Raw genomic sequence first — 13683 nt, forward strand, 5'->3', positions numbered from 1 at the left:
GCGTAAGTGGTATCTTCTTCTAGAGATACACTGAAGCTTCTTAGATTCTTGTGTTTTGCAATTCTAGATATGGGCCAGCATCGGCACTGAAAGAGGAGAGGAAGTTGACCGCCTCCAAATCATTGTTCTCTAAACAACAATATACTTAATCGCACTCAGCAAGAGCATCTGGGTGCAGTCCGAATACGTGTAAAAAGGTAGAGGTGCCTTCAAAATAAGAACCAAGGCCAGATGACGGCATCATATGAGGTGCCGTACACAATGTGTTAGGACCTTTGAGTGCACTGACTTCATTGAAAGAAGCACCAGGCTGCAGCTTGGGGAGGTCAGAATCGGGCAGTGCCAGGGTCAGAGAAGCATTCTCAAAATATCCAGCACACCCTACCGAACGGCCTAGACCGGCAGAGGGTCAACAGATGGAGTAGGAAATTCTGGCTTAATTTGTTTCAACACCTGGACCTGCTCTGACCACATGGAAGATACTGGCATAGAGACTCTTAATGGTCCTAGGAGTGGGACAGTATCCTTGAGGAAGAAGAGGATTTCTCTGTTCTATGGTTTTTACGTCTTTTTTCGTTTTTCGTTTCCTGTAGGAAGACTTAACTGAAGGTGCGGTCGCAATAGGCGCGGACTTGTGGAGGGGGCGCTGACCTCGGGGGGGGCGGGGCTAGGTTTAGCAATAACTTATGAGTGGAGAGATTGGAGCACTTTTGCCCGGTGGTAGTGAGTGAATCCATGGAGGTGGTCATGGAGCCTGGGGGCGCTAAAAATGATTGTTGCACCGGCGCCGCTAGAGCCGGGCCTGGTCGGAGGCACCACATGCAAATGTTTGCAGGTCCAAAATGGACATCTATTGCATTAGCAGAATAAAGCCTGAAACCTTAAGAGGAGATGCTTGACCGAGTTGCTGTTAAAAAGCTGAGGGAGTACCAAGTGCAGAACCGATGCCTTTTTAGTTCCAATGTGAGAAATCACATTTGGGTGAGGAATCAAGGCTAAAAAAGCATGGCACCACTTAATGATGTTGGAGAGAAGTTGCTGCTGAAAATCTTTCTGGATGCAGTTTTGCGCCTGGACGATAAAGTGAGGAATCTGTGGGAATAACTATCCATCAGAAGTGGATAGACACAAGAAGATCTGTGGATAGCTGAAGCGCACCAGAAACCACAAGTGTCAAAGACACCGGAGGGAAGCCAGGCTGATTAAATACAAGTAGATGATGTAAACCAGATGTGAGAAGTTGGCCTGGTATATGCTGGTCACTAGTTAAAGTGGCCACCTTGCACCAGTACAATTCGACTCTTATGGTAGATAGGTTTAAGACAACCTTTTTAAGAAAGCTATCCTAGTGGTAGCTGTGGAGAGCAGCCTTCAGGCTAAGTCTTTAGAGGAATGTAAAGCAGCTTGTTTTACCTTATATTCTCTTGAATTACTAAATAAAAGGACACCACACAGGTATATATATATAAAATATATATGTATTTATTACTAGACACACTCTACTAATCTCTTTATGAGATTAGAAGTCAAGGACATATGCACAAATCAACATTTCACAACAAGTTAAGCACAAATATGGCTGGGGCCCTAGGGGCGTACCAGACCATATACTAAAAAAGAGACTTAGGAATATCGACTTGCGAGGGGACAAGAACTAGGGCCTTCAGAAGCGCTGGGGCCTCACTAATCCACCCAAGGCAGGCAAGTAAAGGACCCACGGGAGAGGCATGCAGTGTGAGAACACAGCCGCAGATCCCAATTGACTTCAATGGAGCAAGTCGCGGTTGGAATTTTAAAGTTTTAGGATATTTCAGGAGAGTCTACAAGCAAGTCACTTACAGGGTAAGCAGTTCTAGAGCAAACACACACAGGAGCACCGTAGTGCTGATATTACCTCACCCAGGGAAGCCGGGTGCATAGGTGTCTTTTGGTGTCGGGTTGCGGCGTTGTTTTCAATGGGAGCCTAAGAAGACTTGCTGCTTGTGAAGACCGGAGAAGTGTCCGGTGGAATCCAAGGCTGGATTCAGAAGAAGGAAGACCTGAAAGCAGAAGGGACAGTGTTCAAAATCACTTGGCAGTGACCCGGGCAAGGAAGCTGGATGCCCACAGTCGTCTGGTGGTTTCAGGTGATCACTGGTGTCTTGACTCTTCAGCCACGAGGTCCAGGAGGTGTTGACAATAACCAGGAGCTGGATTCGGCGTGTCCCACGAAGTCTGCAGCTTACTGCGGTGTCGGTGACCAGATTGGAGCCAACAAGCCTTGGCAACAGCAAGTCTCGTGGAAAGTGAAGAAAGTCAGCGGTGCAGACCAGCAAGGTCTGAGGGACTCACCCAGCGAGGGTAAGTCAGGGCAGGCCTGAAGCAACCAGGGTAGCCCTTTGGTTCTGTAGAAAAGTCTTCTGGGGACCCACAAGCCAACCGGCAAGGGATCGCGAAGACGCCTCGGGAGGATTTACTCAGCAGGGGCCCACGGTCACTCGGGACGGGGTAGGCCTCTGATCTTCGGTGGAAATCCTTCTGGAGGCTTGGGCCACACGTGGTCCAAAGCACAGGTTCGTAGAACGTCGTGAAGGGGTTGCACTCGAAAATAGTGCACGGTACCCAGGGATTGCGGTTCCTCGTCACTCATGGGGTCCACTTGCCTCAGCGTCACTGGAGACTCACGATGGCCTTGAGAAGTCAGGAAATCCTCTTCCTAGGATGCAGGGACTTCTAACTCCGGCTGGATCGGGAAAAGTTGCGACCGTTGATTCAAAGTTTTGGTGCCTGCCAAGCAGGGGAGTCACTCCTTGACTCCAAGGGAGATTCTTCAGTCTTCCAGAGGTAGTAGAACGTCGAAGGTCCAGGATTCTTCTTCAGAGCGTCGTCCAGGGATATCTAGTTTGCAATGGCAAGGGTTCCCTAACTTATACTACAAGGAAGGGAGGGACTAGCTCTATGACCCCACCTATGGTAGGGTCAGGGGAGTGGGTGCTACACCCACTTCCCTTTGTCCAGTTTCGCGCCAGAGCAGGGGCTGGTAGCCCCTGAACCGGTTGGAGCTGGCATATGCACAGAGGAGCCTCCTCCACTGCGAGTTTCGGTCAGCAGCAGGAGGGCAGCCCAGTGTCTGTGACTGGTGGCATCCATTTTGTGATGCCAGGGCTCTGCAGGATTCTACCGTGTTTCCACAGTGGGTACATGTCTATCCCTCTAGAAGGGTGGGATCATACTCCCACACCAGTTTCTGGTGTGGGGGTATGATTCCAAAGCGTTTGACACCAAACATGACATGTTTTGATGCAGCCATCCCAAAGTTAGCATTTACTGCTAGGTTATAATGCACTTAAGAGTATATGGTTTACCCGCATCCACAAACAGCCACAGAGAATGGATTCTGAGAGCTGCAGAGGGGCCCTACTCAGGCAGAGGCACACCCTCACATGGAAACCAAGCACCCTGCCCTCAGGATTGATAGGGCCTGCCTTAGGGGTGACTGATAGGTTTATATGTGTGTGCAGGTAGAGATATAGTGTACCTATATCTCAGTGAGCAGTGCTAACACTACCTCACCCAGGCTGCAGTAGCAGGCCTGTGGTGTCAGATTTAGTCTGCTTCCCAGGGGTGGCATAATACATGCTTCAGCCCTTGGTAGGCCTGTGAAGTACCTATGCCCTTGGTACCTAAGGTACCATGTACTAGGGGCTCATAAGGTACCACAGTATCCAATCACTAGTGCACCTAATATGCACTCCAAGTTGTTTAGAGAGAACAGAGAGGCTGGGGCCCTGATTAGCAGGGTCCCAGCCAGACTATAGCCAGAAACCAGTGTTAACATCAGAAAACAAGATGGGGCAACATAAGTGCAGATCCTACTCTCCTACACCAGAGAAGCCATGGAGAGCAAGAGGAGCCCAGAAAAAGTTTGAAGAAGGTAAAATGGGGCTAGAGGGTCAGCAGACATTATTGGGACTTCTCAAATCAGGAATACCATAATATGCTGAGAGAATGAGGAGGCCAAAAGGAGGTCTGCATAGGATGACAAATCTAATAGCTTATAGCGAAAAGGGAGGGCAACTGGTACAAAGGGAGATAGACTATACACCGTTGTAGCAACATGATGATCAAGTCTCAAAACAAAGAGGTCAGTTACATATGATAGTGATGAGCCATGAGTCTAACACTTACATTTGCTTGTTATAAAGAAGTGACATCTAGCTATTACTCATCATTTTGGAGATCAAGGAATATGTCCAATAGCCTCATCCATTATAAGGAAGAAAACGGTCTCCTAATTATTATGCAAAGGATCCTAAATTCTTCCACTCAAGACTTAGCCTTCAGATTCAGAAATCTGTCACTTACACTCCGCTACTGTAAAACCGGGGCGAGTGTCCATCACTCATATTCTGATGAGATGTTAGGATCTGGTCACTCACACTCAGTTATCATATACAGAAGATAGGAATTTAACACACCTGCACAAACATGCATGTGCGTAAATACACTTGTCAAAAAGTAGGCAGAATTAGTTGTCAGGCTTACCTATCCAGCATTGTGGTGCTGGCACGTTCTAACTTCTCTAGTATCTGAGGAAGTTGAGTGTCATCGTCGCAGGCAGATCCCCAGCCAAGCACACGAGCAAGATCATTTCCGGTACCAAGGGGCAGCACTCCGAGTTGGCACTACAGAGAGAGAGGGTATGCCTTCATGTAAAACATTTAACATTGGTGATTAAATGGACCACAGAATTAACTCACAAGACTCACTCAGTGGAGAGGTGTGGTGCAGCGGCCAGGGTAGCTGACTTCAGAGCACAGGGTTCACGGTTCGATCCCCGGCTCCGGTGGCAGCATAGCTCAGCACCATGTGACTCTGGGCAATAGCTCACTTAATTTCCACGACGGCCCCCAGCGCCTTGAGACCCGTAAGGGTGAGTAGTTTGCGCTTTACAAATACGGATTTACTCCCATGTACAATCACCTACAACGGTTGGAGGTTGAAGCACATTTGTAAATGTGAGAGACAAAAGGAATGGCTGCTCTGTCATCAACAACCACAATCCCACTATTTGCTACAAATATAATCGCCCAGCAAGAATTCAAGAGCTAATCAATCTAACAGCAGAAACACAAACACAGGATGAGGAGCCAGCTGGCTGCTACGTGTAGAATATGAACACTGCATGTGCTTGTTCTGCAGGCACTGCTTCAAGTAGGAGCACGGGCAGTGCCTTGTATAAAAAATACTGGCTGTACAGAGTGTACAATCATCGACTGTACATGGTGAAGAACTACAGCCTTTACATTATTCAGAAGTACTGTCTGTACATAGTGTAACAGGGTCAACCATACACAATGGAGCATTGGTTTTTAATGTGCTGGCTACAAATGGAGTTATAACGCTGTCTAAGTGAAACATTTGGGGTCATCTACAAATGTCAGATTATCCCTAGATAGACAAGTTGTGTAACAAGCACCTACTTTTATCATCAAAAGCCAATCCGCAGAATCTTGTGCTATCTGCAAATCCATGTCCACAAGACTGTTGTAAATATCTTGAGCCAGCCTCGGCTGAATTATGGCAATAGTGTCTACCTTGCAGCACCAGAGAGCACTGTGGACTGCTGGGTACAAATATATTCATTTGCAACATACTCCGAGAACACTTCTCCAGCCGTCAATGTAAAAAAGAATCTAATTGAAATCCATGGTCATAGGTTGTAAAGCTATTTCTTTTCAAACTCCCCGGCCATTGTTGCAGTCTTATTTAGAAGATATGCTGTCTCACATTCGCTAGTTCTCTACATCATGTCACCTAATGGGTCTCTCCATAAAATATGTGATAATAGGTGGCGGGGTCTTCTTTGCACCTCAGGTAAGCTGTGGCACACGCTTCCTACACAAATACACACACTTACATCGATTTCAATTGCACACACTTGCATCCATTCCAACTTCACACAGTTACATCCACTCTGATTAAAAATAAAAACACCCACTCTGATTAAAAATAAAAACATTGCAGTTTTACTTGCAGGAGGAAAATTGGATCTATCGTGTTGTTGTTCTTTACAGTGAATATCAAGAGCTTTTGAAAACACACACATAAATAACATAATTTTGACTGTTCCAGTACCTGTTTATGGAGATTGAGGCTGTCAATCTCTGATAAAACCCAGCCGACACTGCCGTCTCCCCCACACACAAGAATCCGGAAGGTGTCGAAGTTCTGGAACAAGCGTAAACTGCAAGACAAGAGAAAATGGCCATGACTAGAGTTAAGCAACATGAGGTGAGCAACAAGAGAGAGAAATACCCTTGAATCTTTAATTCCACATGTTAGACGGACACAGGGCCGGCTTTAGCAGTGGTGGCGCTCGGTGCAACAATCTTTGTTGGTGCCCACCAATGACCTCCTTTAACACGGACTACCTCGATAGCTCTCCAAAGGTGCCCCTCATTTCTCCATAGCCCCTCTCTCACAAGTAATTAATTTCTTTGATAGCACTACTCATTCCAATGCAGGGTATCAGAGCACTATACTTCACACACATATTATACAGAGACAACGAATCATAAAATTGTGTAAATCAACGTGTAGGAAATGTTACATAAGACAACGAGGGCTGGGGTGCTAGAGAGCGCAAAGCAAGATGGCCTCGCCGTAGCACAGCTCTGCTGACCGGGGAGCCTAAAATTTAGCAATCCTTGAATTCCTGCCTGAATTTGGCATTTTGGCACACGGGCTCCGAACGCGCACCACTTATGCTATCACAAGCTGGATAAATATCGACCCCAGCGGCTACGGCGAGCCTATACGCCACAACTCTCCAAGCGGGTTCCTCCACATAAAATGGCGGTCTGGAAATCACGCCGGCGGCTGGTGATTCCACTGCGGTGAAGTTAGAGGACGGAGCCGACGGGCGGAACTGGGGACTGTGCGTCTACCCGAGGACCCCCTGGGAATGAGAGGGACCGGTGAGTGCGCCCTGGGAGAGCAGGTGCATTTTCACTTGTCGCCCTGCCTGATCCCCGGGCTGTTATGACCTGCCCCGTTCTACGGCCGCCGGGGGCCGAGGAGCAAGAGCCCCCCACGCAGCACCCGGTCGGCGCAGCATCTGTACCGTCGCGGCCGGGATTGCCGCACTCTGGCCCACAGTTGCAGGTCCCTGTGCCGTGGCGCGTAGTGATCGCAGTGGGGGAGCAGCAGCGGTCAGGCCCGCATCGGGGCCTACATCCACACCTTGAGCCTGTGCCTTGATTGGGAGGAGTGTCCCGAGGCACGACGTGCTTCTGGCGGCGCTGCGGCTTCTCTCATTGCATCGCTCTATCTCCTTACAGATCTACGGGTCAACGGCGCACGTGGGAGCTAGCCGGACAGCCTGGGGGATACACCACTACTCCTGCCATCAGCCTGTGTGTTTTTTCCGGACATATGCAACCCTGCCATGTGCTTATGCGAGGGATTGTGACGGCGGAGGTGCGCCATATTTGCCCCGGATCACCGGGTACACCGTGGGTTCTGATCCCGTAAAGAGCAGTGATCACGCTGTGTAAACACAACACTTAGACCACTAGCAGAACTGGAACCTGCCGCACTGAATGGTGTGCTCTGCGGACTGGCTATAGATTCGATTCTGACACTGCGGGGGCATACCTGAGCACTGCAGGAGTCTGTAGGACCAAGCACTGCGACCCACTGACCCCGATCCTCACAGGCACCAGTGGCAAACCCATCCCTGACCGCTTGGCGGAGAAGATCTGGTCATTTGTACCAACCACCCAGGTGAGGTCCGTTCGCTGGAGTGGCGCCTCTGCCTTGTGAAGACTGGCTGATTGGTGTACTGCGTTTGTGGGGTGACCATCACTTTGGGGCACTGTACCTGGTTTGTCGCTCCTGCCGCCCAGCCCCTGCAGAGCGAGAGCATCCCTAGCACCTCTCCTGGCACAGGGGGCCTGTAACTTACTGACGATTCACTAAATCATCTGCCTAACGGTCGTGGCCTTTTTTCGAGTGCAACTGCTATGCGCACATAGCGGAGGAGCAAAATGGGCAAAACGGAACGTAGCCAGCCTCGCCTCACATTTGAACCTCGCAAATCAAGCAAATCCCAACAGCGTGCCACTTCGGACTCTGAGATTGACGCCCCCACAGACAGTTTAACCGCAATTGAAAAAACACTCATGGTGTTCCAGTCTAGCCTACAGTCCATAGACGGCAAGATAGACACACTCAATCTGAGAATGGACCACATGTCCGCCAAATTGGATAAGCAAGCCTTGCGGATAGGTGAGGCGGAAATGCGCATCTCGGACGCTGAGGACGGCTTACAGCAGGTTGCTTCTAAAACGTCGAATATAGAAAAAGTGCTCGCTGTAATTCAGGCCAAAAATTAGGACCTCAAGGCCAGACCGAGGCGCAATAATCTGCGCATCACGGGCTTACCGGAATCCACCTACACAGGTTGCCTCGAAACGTACATCGAGTCTCTCCTGTAGGCGATATTTGGTGCAGAGAATCTGTTCTCTGTTCTGCTTTTTGAGAGAGCACACCGCTCGCTGGCCGCCAGACCTCCACCAGGAACTCCCCCAAGTCCCAGAATTGTGCACCTGCTGAATTACAGAGACCGAGATGCCATTCTCCGCATGGCCAGAGAGAAGGGGGACAACGTTCATGAAGGCAACTCGCTCGCCTTCTATCCGGACTTCACCGCAGCGGTGCAGGCCGCTCGAAAGGAATACCAACCGGCGAAAAAAATCCTCATGGCGGAGAAAGTGCCCTACGCAATGCTATACTCAGCGCGCCTGAGCATTGATCTGAATGGTAAATGTAAGATGTTCACCTTGCCGAAGTCTGCAATGGATTATGCTAAGTTGCGGAAACGTAAGGCTAAGAGCTCATCTCTCCAAGAAGACGATGACAACGATGCTTCCTCACACGGCACTGTGGAATGATGCCCTTTTTGTGCTAACATGGTGTAATGTTGTTGAGACGGTGCTGAAACACCACTATGGGACCTTAATGCGGGCGCGATCTGCCTTACATTGTATACAGACTCCAGCAGACTGCTCGCCGGAACTACGCTATGGCAGATAAGACTTTTATATTTGTCTTTGATATATTTGACTGTTAATTTCTTATATACTCTGCTGCCCTGTGCTGAAGCAGGTTATGTTACGGGCGGGACACTGTATTGTGTATCTCCGGTCACCTCCCTTTACACCTGGGAGGTTTTTTTTGGGCGCTCCAACACTCCCCTACAGGTGTTCCCCATTGCTGCTATGGTGGCCTCTTTCCTTTATTGGATATTGTTCAGGGGGGGTTGGGATGGCTTTGGTAGGTGGGGTTGCTGAAGTGGGTGGGGGCATGGGCAGGAGGGTGGGCAGAGGGATTTTGTTGTTGTGGCTGATGGTTACTGAAACAGTCTCTTGTGTGGTTCATATTATTGCAGGAGTGTTGTTTTATAGTGCATGTCTCCTACTATTTACGATGGCTGTAGATGGATCATGACAAAATTGTATGCCTAACTTGGAATGTTAGAGGGCCCAACTCCCCAAAAAAGATACAGCAGGTGTTGGCCTACTTGGATCGAAACGGCATCGAAATCACTCTCATACAAGAAACACATTTAACGCCTCACACTGAGGCACAGATAGGGGCTAAATGGGCGGGCTATTGACAGGCCTCATCGTACTCGTCCTATGCCAAAGGAGTACTCACCCTCATCAAGAAAAACTTGCCCTTTATTATGATCAAAAGCTGTACAGACGACGCAGGCAGGTATGACATAGCTCACGGCAAGCTGGGGGGGGGTCACTAGTCAGCTTGGTAAATGTGCATGGTCCTAACGTTGAAGACCCTGAATTTTACGAGCGCATATTTACCATATTACGGGAATGGCCAGAAGCTACCATAATATGGGGCGTGGATTTTAACACCCACCTGGACACTAGTAAAGACAAATCAAGTGGGGTGGGGTGGGGTGGGGGGGCACTCACCCAGATCTGCCAGAGTTATTGACGAAGGTATTGCATAGCTTACCCTGTCGGACGTTTGGCGTTTGCATAACCCAACCAAGCTAGAAGGTACACATGTCTCCTCCACTCACGGAAGTTGGTCACGGCTGGATTACTGGATAATGAGCGACAGAAGCATGACCTGGGTATCGGACATAGGGGTGCTCCCTAGAACACTGTCAGACCACAACCCCGTCAGGCTTAAATTGCATATCCTGCAGACACTATCATGACAGTTTACTTGGCGATTCCGCTCTGAAGCACTTCTTGACCCCTTTTATACACACACCATTTGCGAGGCCATCACGCAATATTGAACAGAACAAGGGGTATGTTGATAGTGCTGCAATCCTCTGGGAAGCATTCAAAGCCACGTGGAACGTACATTAGCACAACCGCGGGAATATTGAAAGACATTAGGGGCCAACTAGATAGGACCGAACATACTCTGCCTTATCTGGAACGCGATTATGAGTGTTCATCTAGTGTGGCACTATTTGCCCAAATCAAGGAGTCACTTACGGCATACAACAAACTAGCGAACGACGACATTCGATACTTATCCAGGCGCCATGTTGCTAGGTCCTATGGAGAGGGCGGTAAGCCTGGACACACATTAGCGTGCAGAATTAAGACAAGGGAAGACACATACACCATCACTAAAATAACAGACGCCTCGGGGGTGGACCACTATTCTACCAGAGACATTGTCATGCAATTCCAAACAGCCTACAAAGACATGTACACCTCACAGAACAGTGCCTCTGCGTCGGTCTTAGATGACTATCTATCAGATATTGCTCTTGCGTGGCTATCGGATGGCCAGAGAGACTACCTGTGCCAGCCTATCACTGAAGATGATATTAAGACAGCGATTAAATCCCTTCAGAACAAAAACGCCCCAGGCCCTGATGGGCTCACCTGCGAGTTCTATAAGGAGTTTGCAGAGGAACTGACGCCCTACCTTCTCAAAATGTACGCTGAGGCCTTTGAGGTGGGTTCGCTTCCTCCTATGCTCAGGGAGGCCCTCATTATCACTTTACTCAAAAAAGGCAAGCCACCAACCCGTTGTGACTCCTATCGTCCGCTATCACTTATAAACATTGATGTGAAACTATTGGCAAAAATATTGGCAACCAGACTCATGCCGTTGATGCCCAATTTAGTCTTACCGGATCAGTCCAGCTTTATACCCGAACGATCCACATCGCACAACTTGCAGACACTGTTTGCCATGTATCACATTCTTGACCCCGACTTACAAGCAGCGGCTGTGATTCTTGATTCAGCCAAAGCCTTTGACTTTATAGAGTGGAGATATCTCTTTAATATTCTTACCCAAATGGATTTCCCGCCACTGTTCAACAACTGGATACGACTGCTATATGCTGGCCCATCAGCACGTGTTCGAGTGGAGGGTATTACGTCGGACCCCATCCCAATCTGTAGGGGAACAAGACAGGGATTCCCCCTCTCGCCGCTTTTATATGCAATAATGCCGGAACCATTAGCCTGTATAATCAGACAGAGGCATAGAGAGGCAGCTCTGCAATTTGCTCATCGCCCTGTGAGCATATCACTCTATGCGGATGATATGCTTCTATTCATTAGAGAGCCACAGACCTTTCTGGTGCCGGTTCCAAGAGAATATATCCGATTTGGAAGATTCTCTGGCCTCACTATAAATTGGTCAAAATCGATGATAGTCCCATTAACCACCTCCACGTTTCCTCACGCGCTGGAGTTCCTGCTGGTGTGGTCTGCGGACCCTGTCAAGTACCTCGGGGTGTGGGTTCATCGAGACCCGGAAGCAGTGGTTCGTGAAAACTACTGCACAAAGCTGGAGCAGCAGGTGGACAGATGGATACGTCTGCCGCTATCACTGGCAGACTGCATGGCACTTATAAAAATGGTTGTCCTACCTAAGTTCCTATATTACTTCACCACCATCCCCGTACAGTTGCCTGACACATTTTTCAAAACGATTAGATTGCTGTTAATTAGGCTGATATGGGGGGGAAAGCAGGCACAAGTGAGACTGTCGACCCTCACACTGGACTACAGTAGGGGGGGCTTCAGTCTACCTGACATGCATCTCTCCTATCTTTGCACACAGGCCCAGTATACTTACTACCGGTACCGCTCACATGACTTCATCTCACATGTGGCTGTGGAGGACGGTGATGCACACCCTGTTTCGTTAGGCCCCATACTGACTCATGCGTACAGGGACACACCCCGCTCGGAAATCAACTCAATTGATGCCACCATCGCAGCCTGGCAGGCACTGGGCCGAAGAGTAGATAAACTCCCACTATACTCTCCACTTATGACCCTGGCACACCATGCTGGCATATCAGTCACTCATGAGAAAGGGGTAATGCAAACTCTAACATTAGCGGGCATTGACAAAATGCGGGACCTTTTCCCTGCGGGTAGCTTTCTAGAGCAAGCGGACCTAAGCTATGTACAAAATCAGACAATTCTCTTTACCTTCACCATTTACAGGCTAAAGACAGCACGACAGGCACACTACCCTACTTTCCCGATAGAACCCCCGACGCTACAGCCACTACACACCCTGCTCACCAGCACTTCGAAACATATGCTGGTGACTAAACTTTACTGAGCGGCTAGAGATGAAACTCCTCTGTCTCACAACACAATCATGGAAAAGTGGACCGAGAAACTAGTTCCACCGCTCACACAGAAGGAGTAGGGGTACTGCTGCCAACTGACTCAAGAACTCACATCTAACGGCAATTTACGCATTATTCATTTTAAGTACATTCATCAAGTTTATTATACACCATACAAGCTATTCAAATACGGCCTTAGAGAGCATGATAGATGTAAGCGTTGCGGCGCCCCGGGAGCAAACTTCTGGCACTTGGCCTGGGAATGTGGGAAAGTAGCGGAATTCTGGATTGCTGTGATTAAAATAATGCATGATATGACCAATCTTGACTTGGATTTCACCCCCCATGTGTGTTTACTTGGCCTTGTGCCATCCCTGAAAGGTGCGATATGCATACTTGTAAAAATAGCTTTGCTGCTTGCTAAGCGCAGGGTGGCAATGTCCTGGGAGAGCCGCTCGAGTCCCTCTACCTCCCTGTGGTTAAAAGATAGGCTATACTGCTGTGAGACTCTGGCCCTATACACTGAGGAGCTGCCTACCACCTCCAGGCCCAAGGATATTTGGAAACCACTTCTGCAGCATCTCCGCTCACAGGACAGTGAAACACCTTGTGCTCCTGATGTATGGCCCTGCTATACTCTGTTGGCTTGTTATGAACTCTGCCCTGCACTGTATGTATAAGTCATATTGGAATGTACGTACTATTGTACCACTCTGTTGCCACGGATTGTTCTATTTGTTTAATGATAAATGCACTTTCCATTGCTATGTATGTAGCATGCATAAATTTCAATAAAATACTTTAAAAAAATAATAATAATAAGACAACAAGGGCTAAAAGGGGAGGATGTCGCATATCATCCATACTGGTAGGCATTATATGTTAAGAGTGTTTGGTCTAGAGAAACACAAACTCAAGATTTAAATTGCAACACAGTTGTTGGGTTTGTCTTTACTAATAAGAATGTATTTCTGTCCAACAGCATCCTTTTTAGAAACCCTAAATTAACATAAGATTGAGGGAAAAAGCATAAGGTCCTAATCCTA

At 48.5% G+C, this 13683-nt stretch overlaps 1 protein-coding gene and 1 long non-coding RNA gene across 5 annotated transcripts in view; one reads left to right on the plus strand and one right to left on the minus strand.

Moving 5' to 3' along the window:
- The window catches only part of DGKD (diacylglycerol kinase delta), a 755036-nt gene that overhangs the window by 486007 nt on the left and 255346 nt on the right, over window positions 1-13683 (minus strand). For all 4 annotated transcript variants that reach the window (XM_085634674.1, XM_085634677.1, XM_085634676.1 and 1 more), the window contains 2 exons: window positions 6118-6226; window positions 4525-4664 (listed from right to left, as the gene is read on the minus strand). In XM_085634674.1, coding sequence (XP_085490800.1) covers window positions 4525-4664; window positions 6118-6226 — 249 coding nt within the window. The remainder of the gene's footprint in view (window positions 1-4524; window positions 4665-6117; window positions 6227-13683) is intronic.
- LOC146785541 (uncharacterized) overlaps window positions 1-13683 on the plus strand; it is a 308594-nt gene that overhangs the window by 213286 nt on the left and 81625 nt on the right. The gene's annotated exons all lie outside the window — the stretch shown is intronic.

Source organism: Triturus cristatus, chromosome 11, assembly GCF_964204655.1.
Source record: "Triturus cristatus chromosome 11, aTriCri1.1, whole genome shotgun sequence".
NCBI classification, from domain to species: Eukaryota; Metazoa; Chordata; class Amphibia; order Caudata; family Salamandridae; genus Triturus; species Triturus cristatus.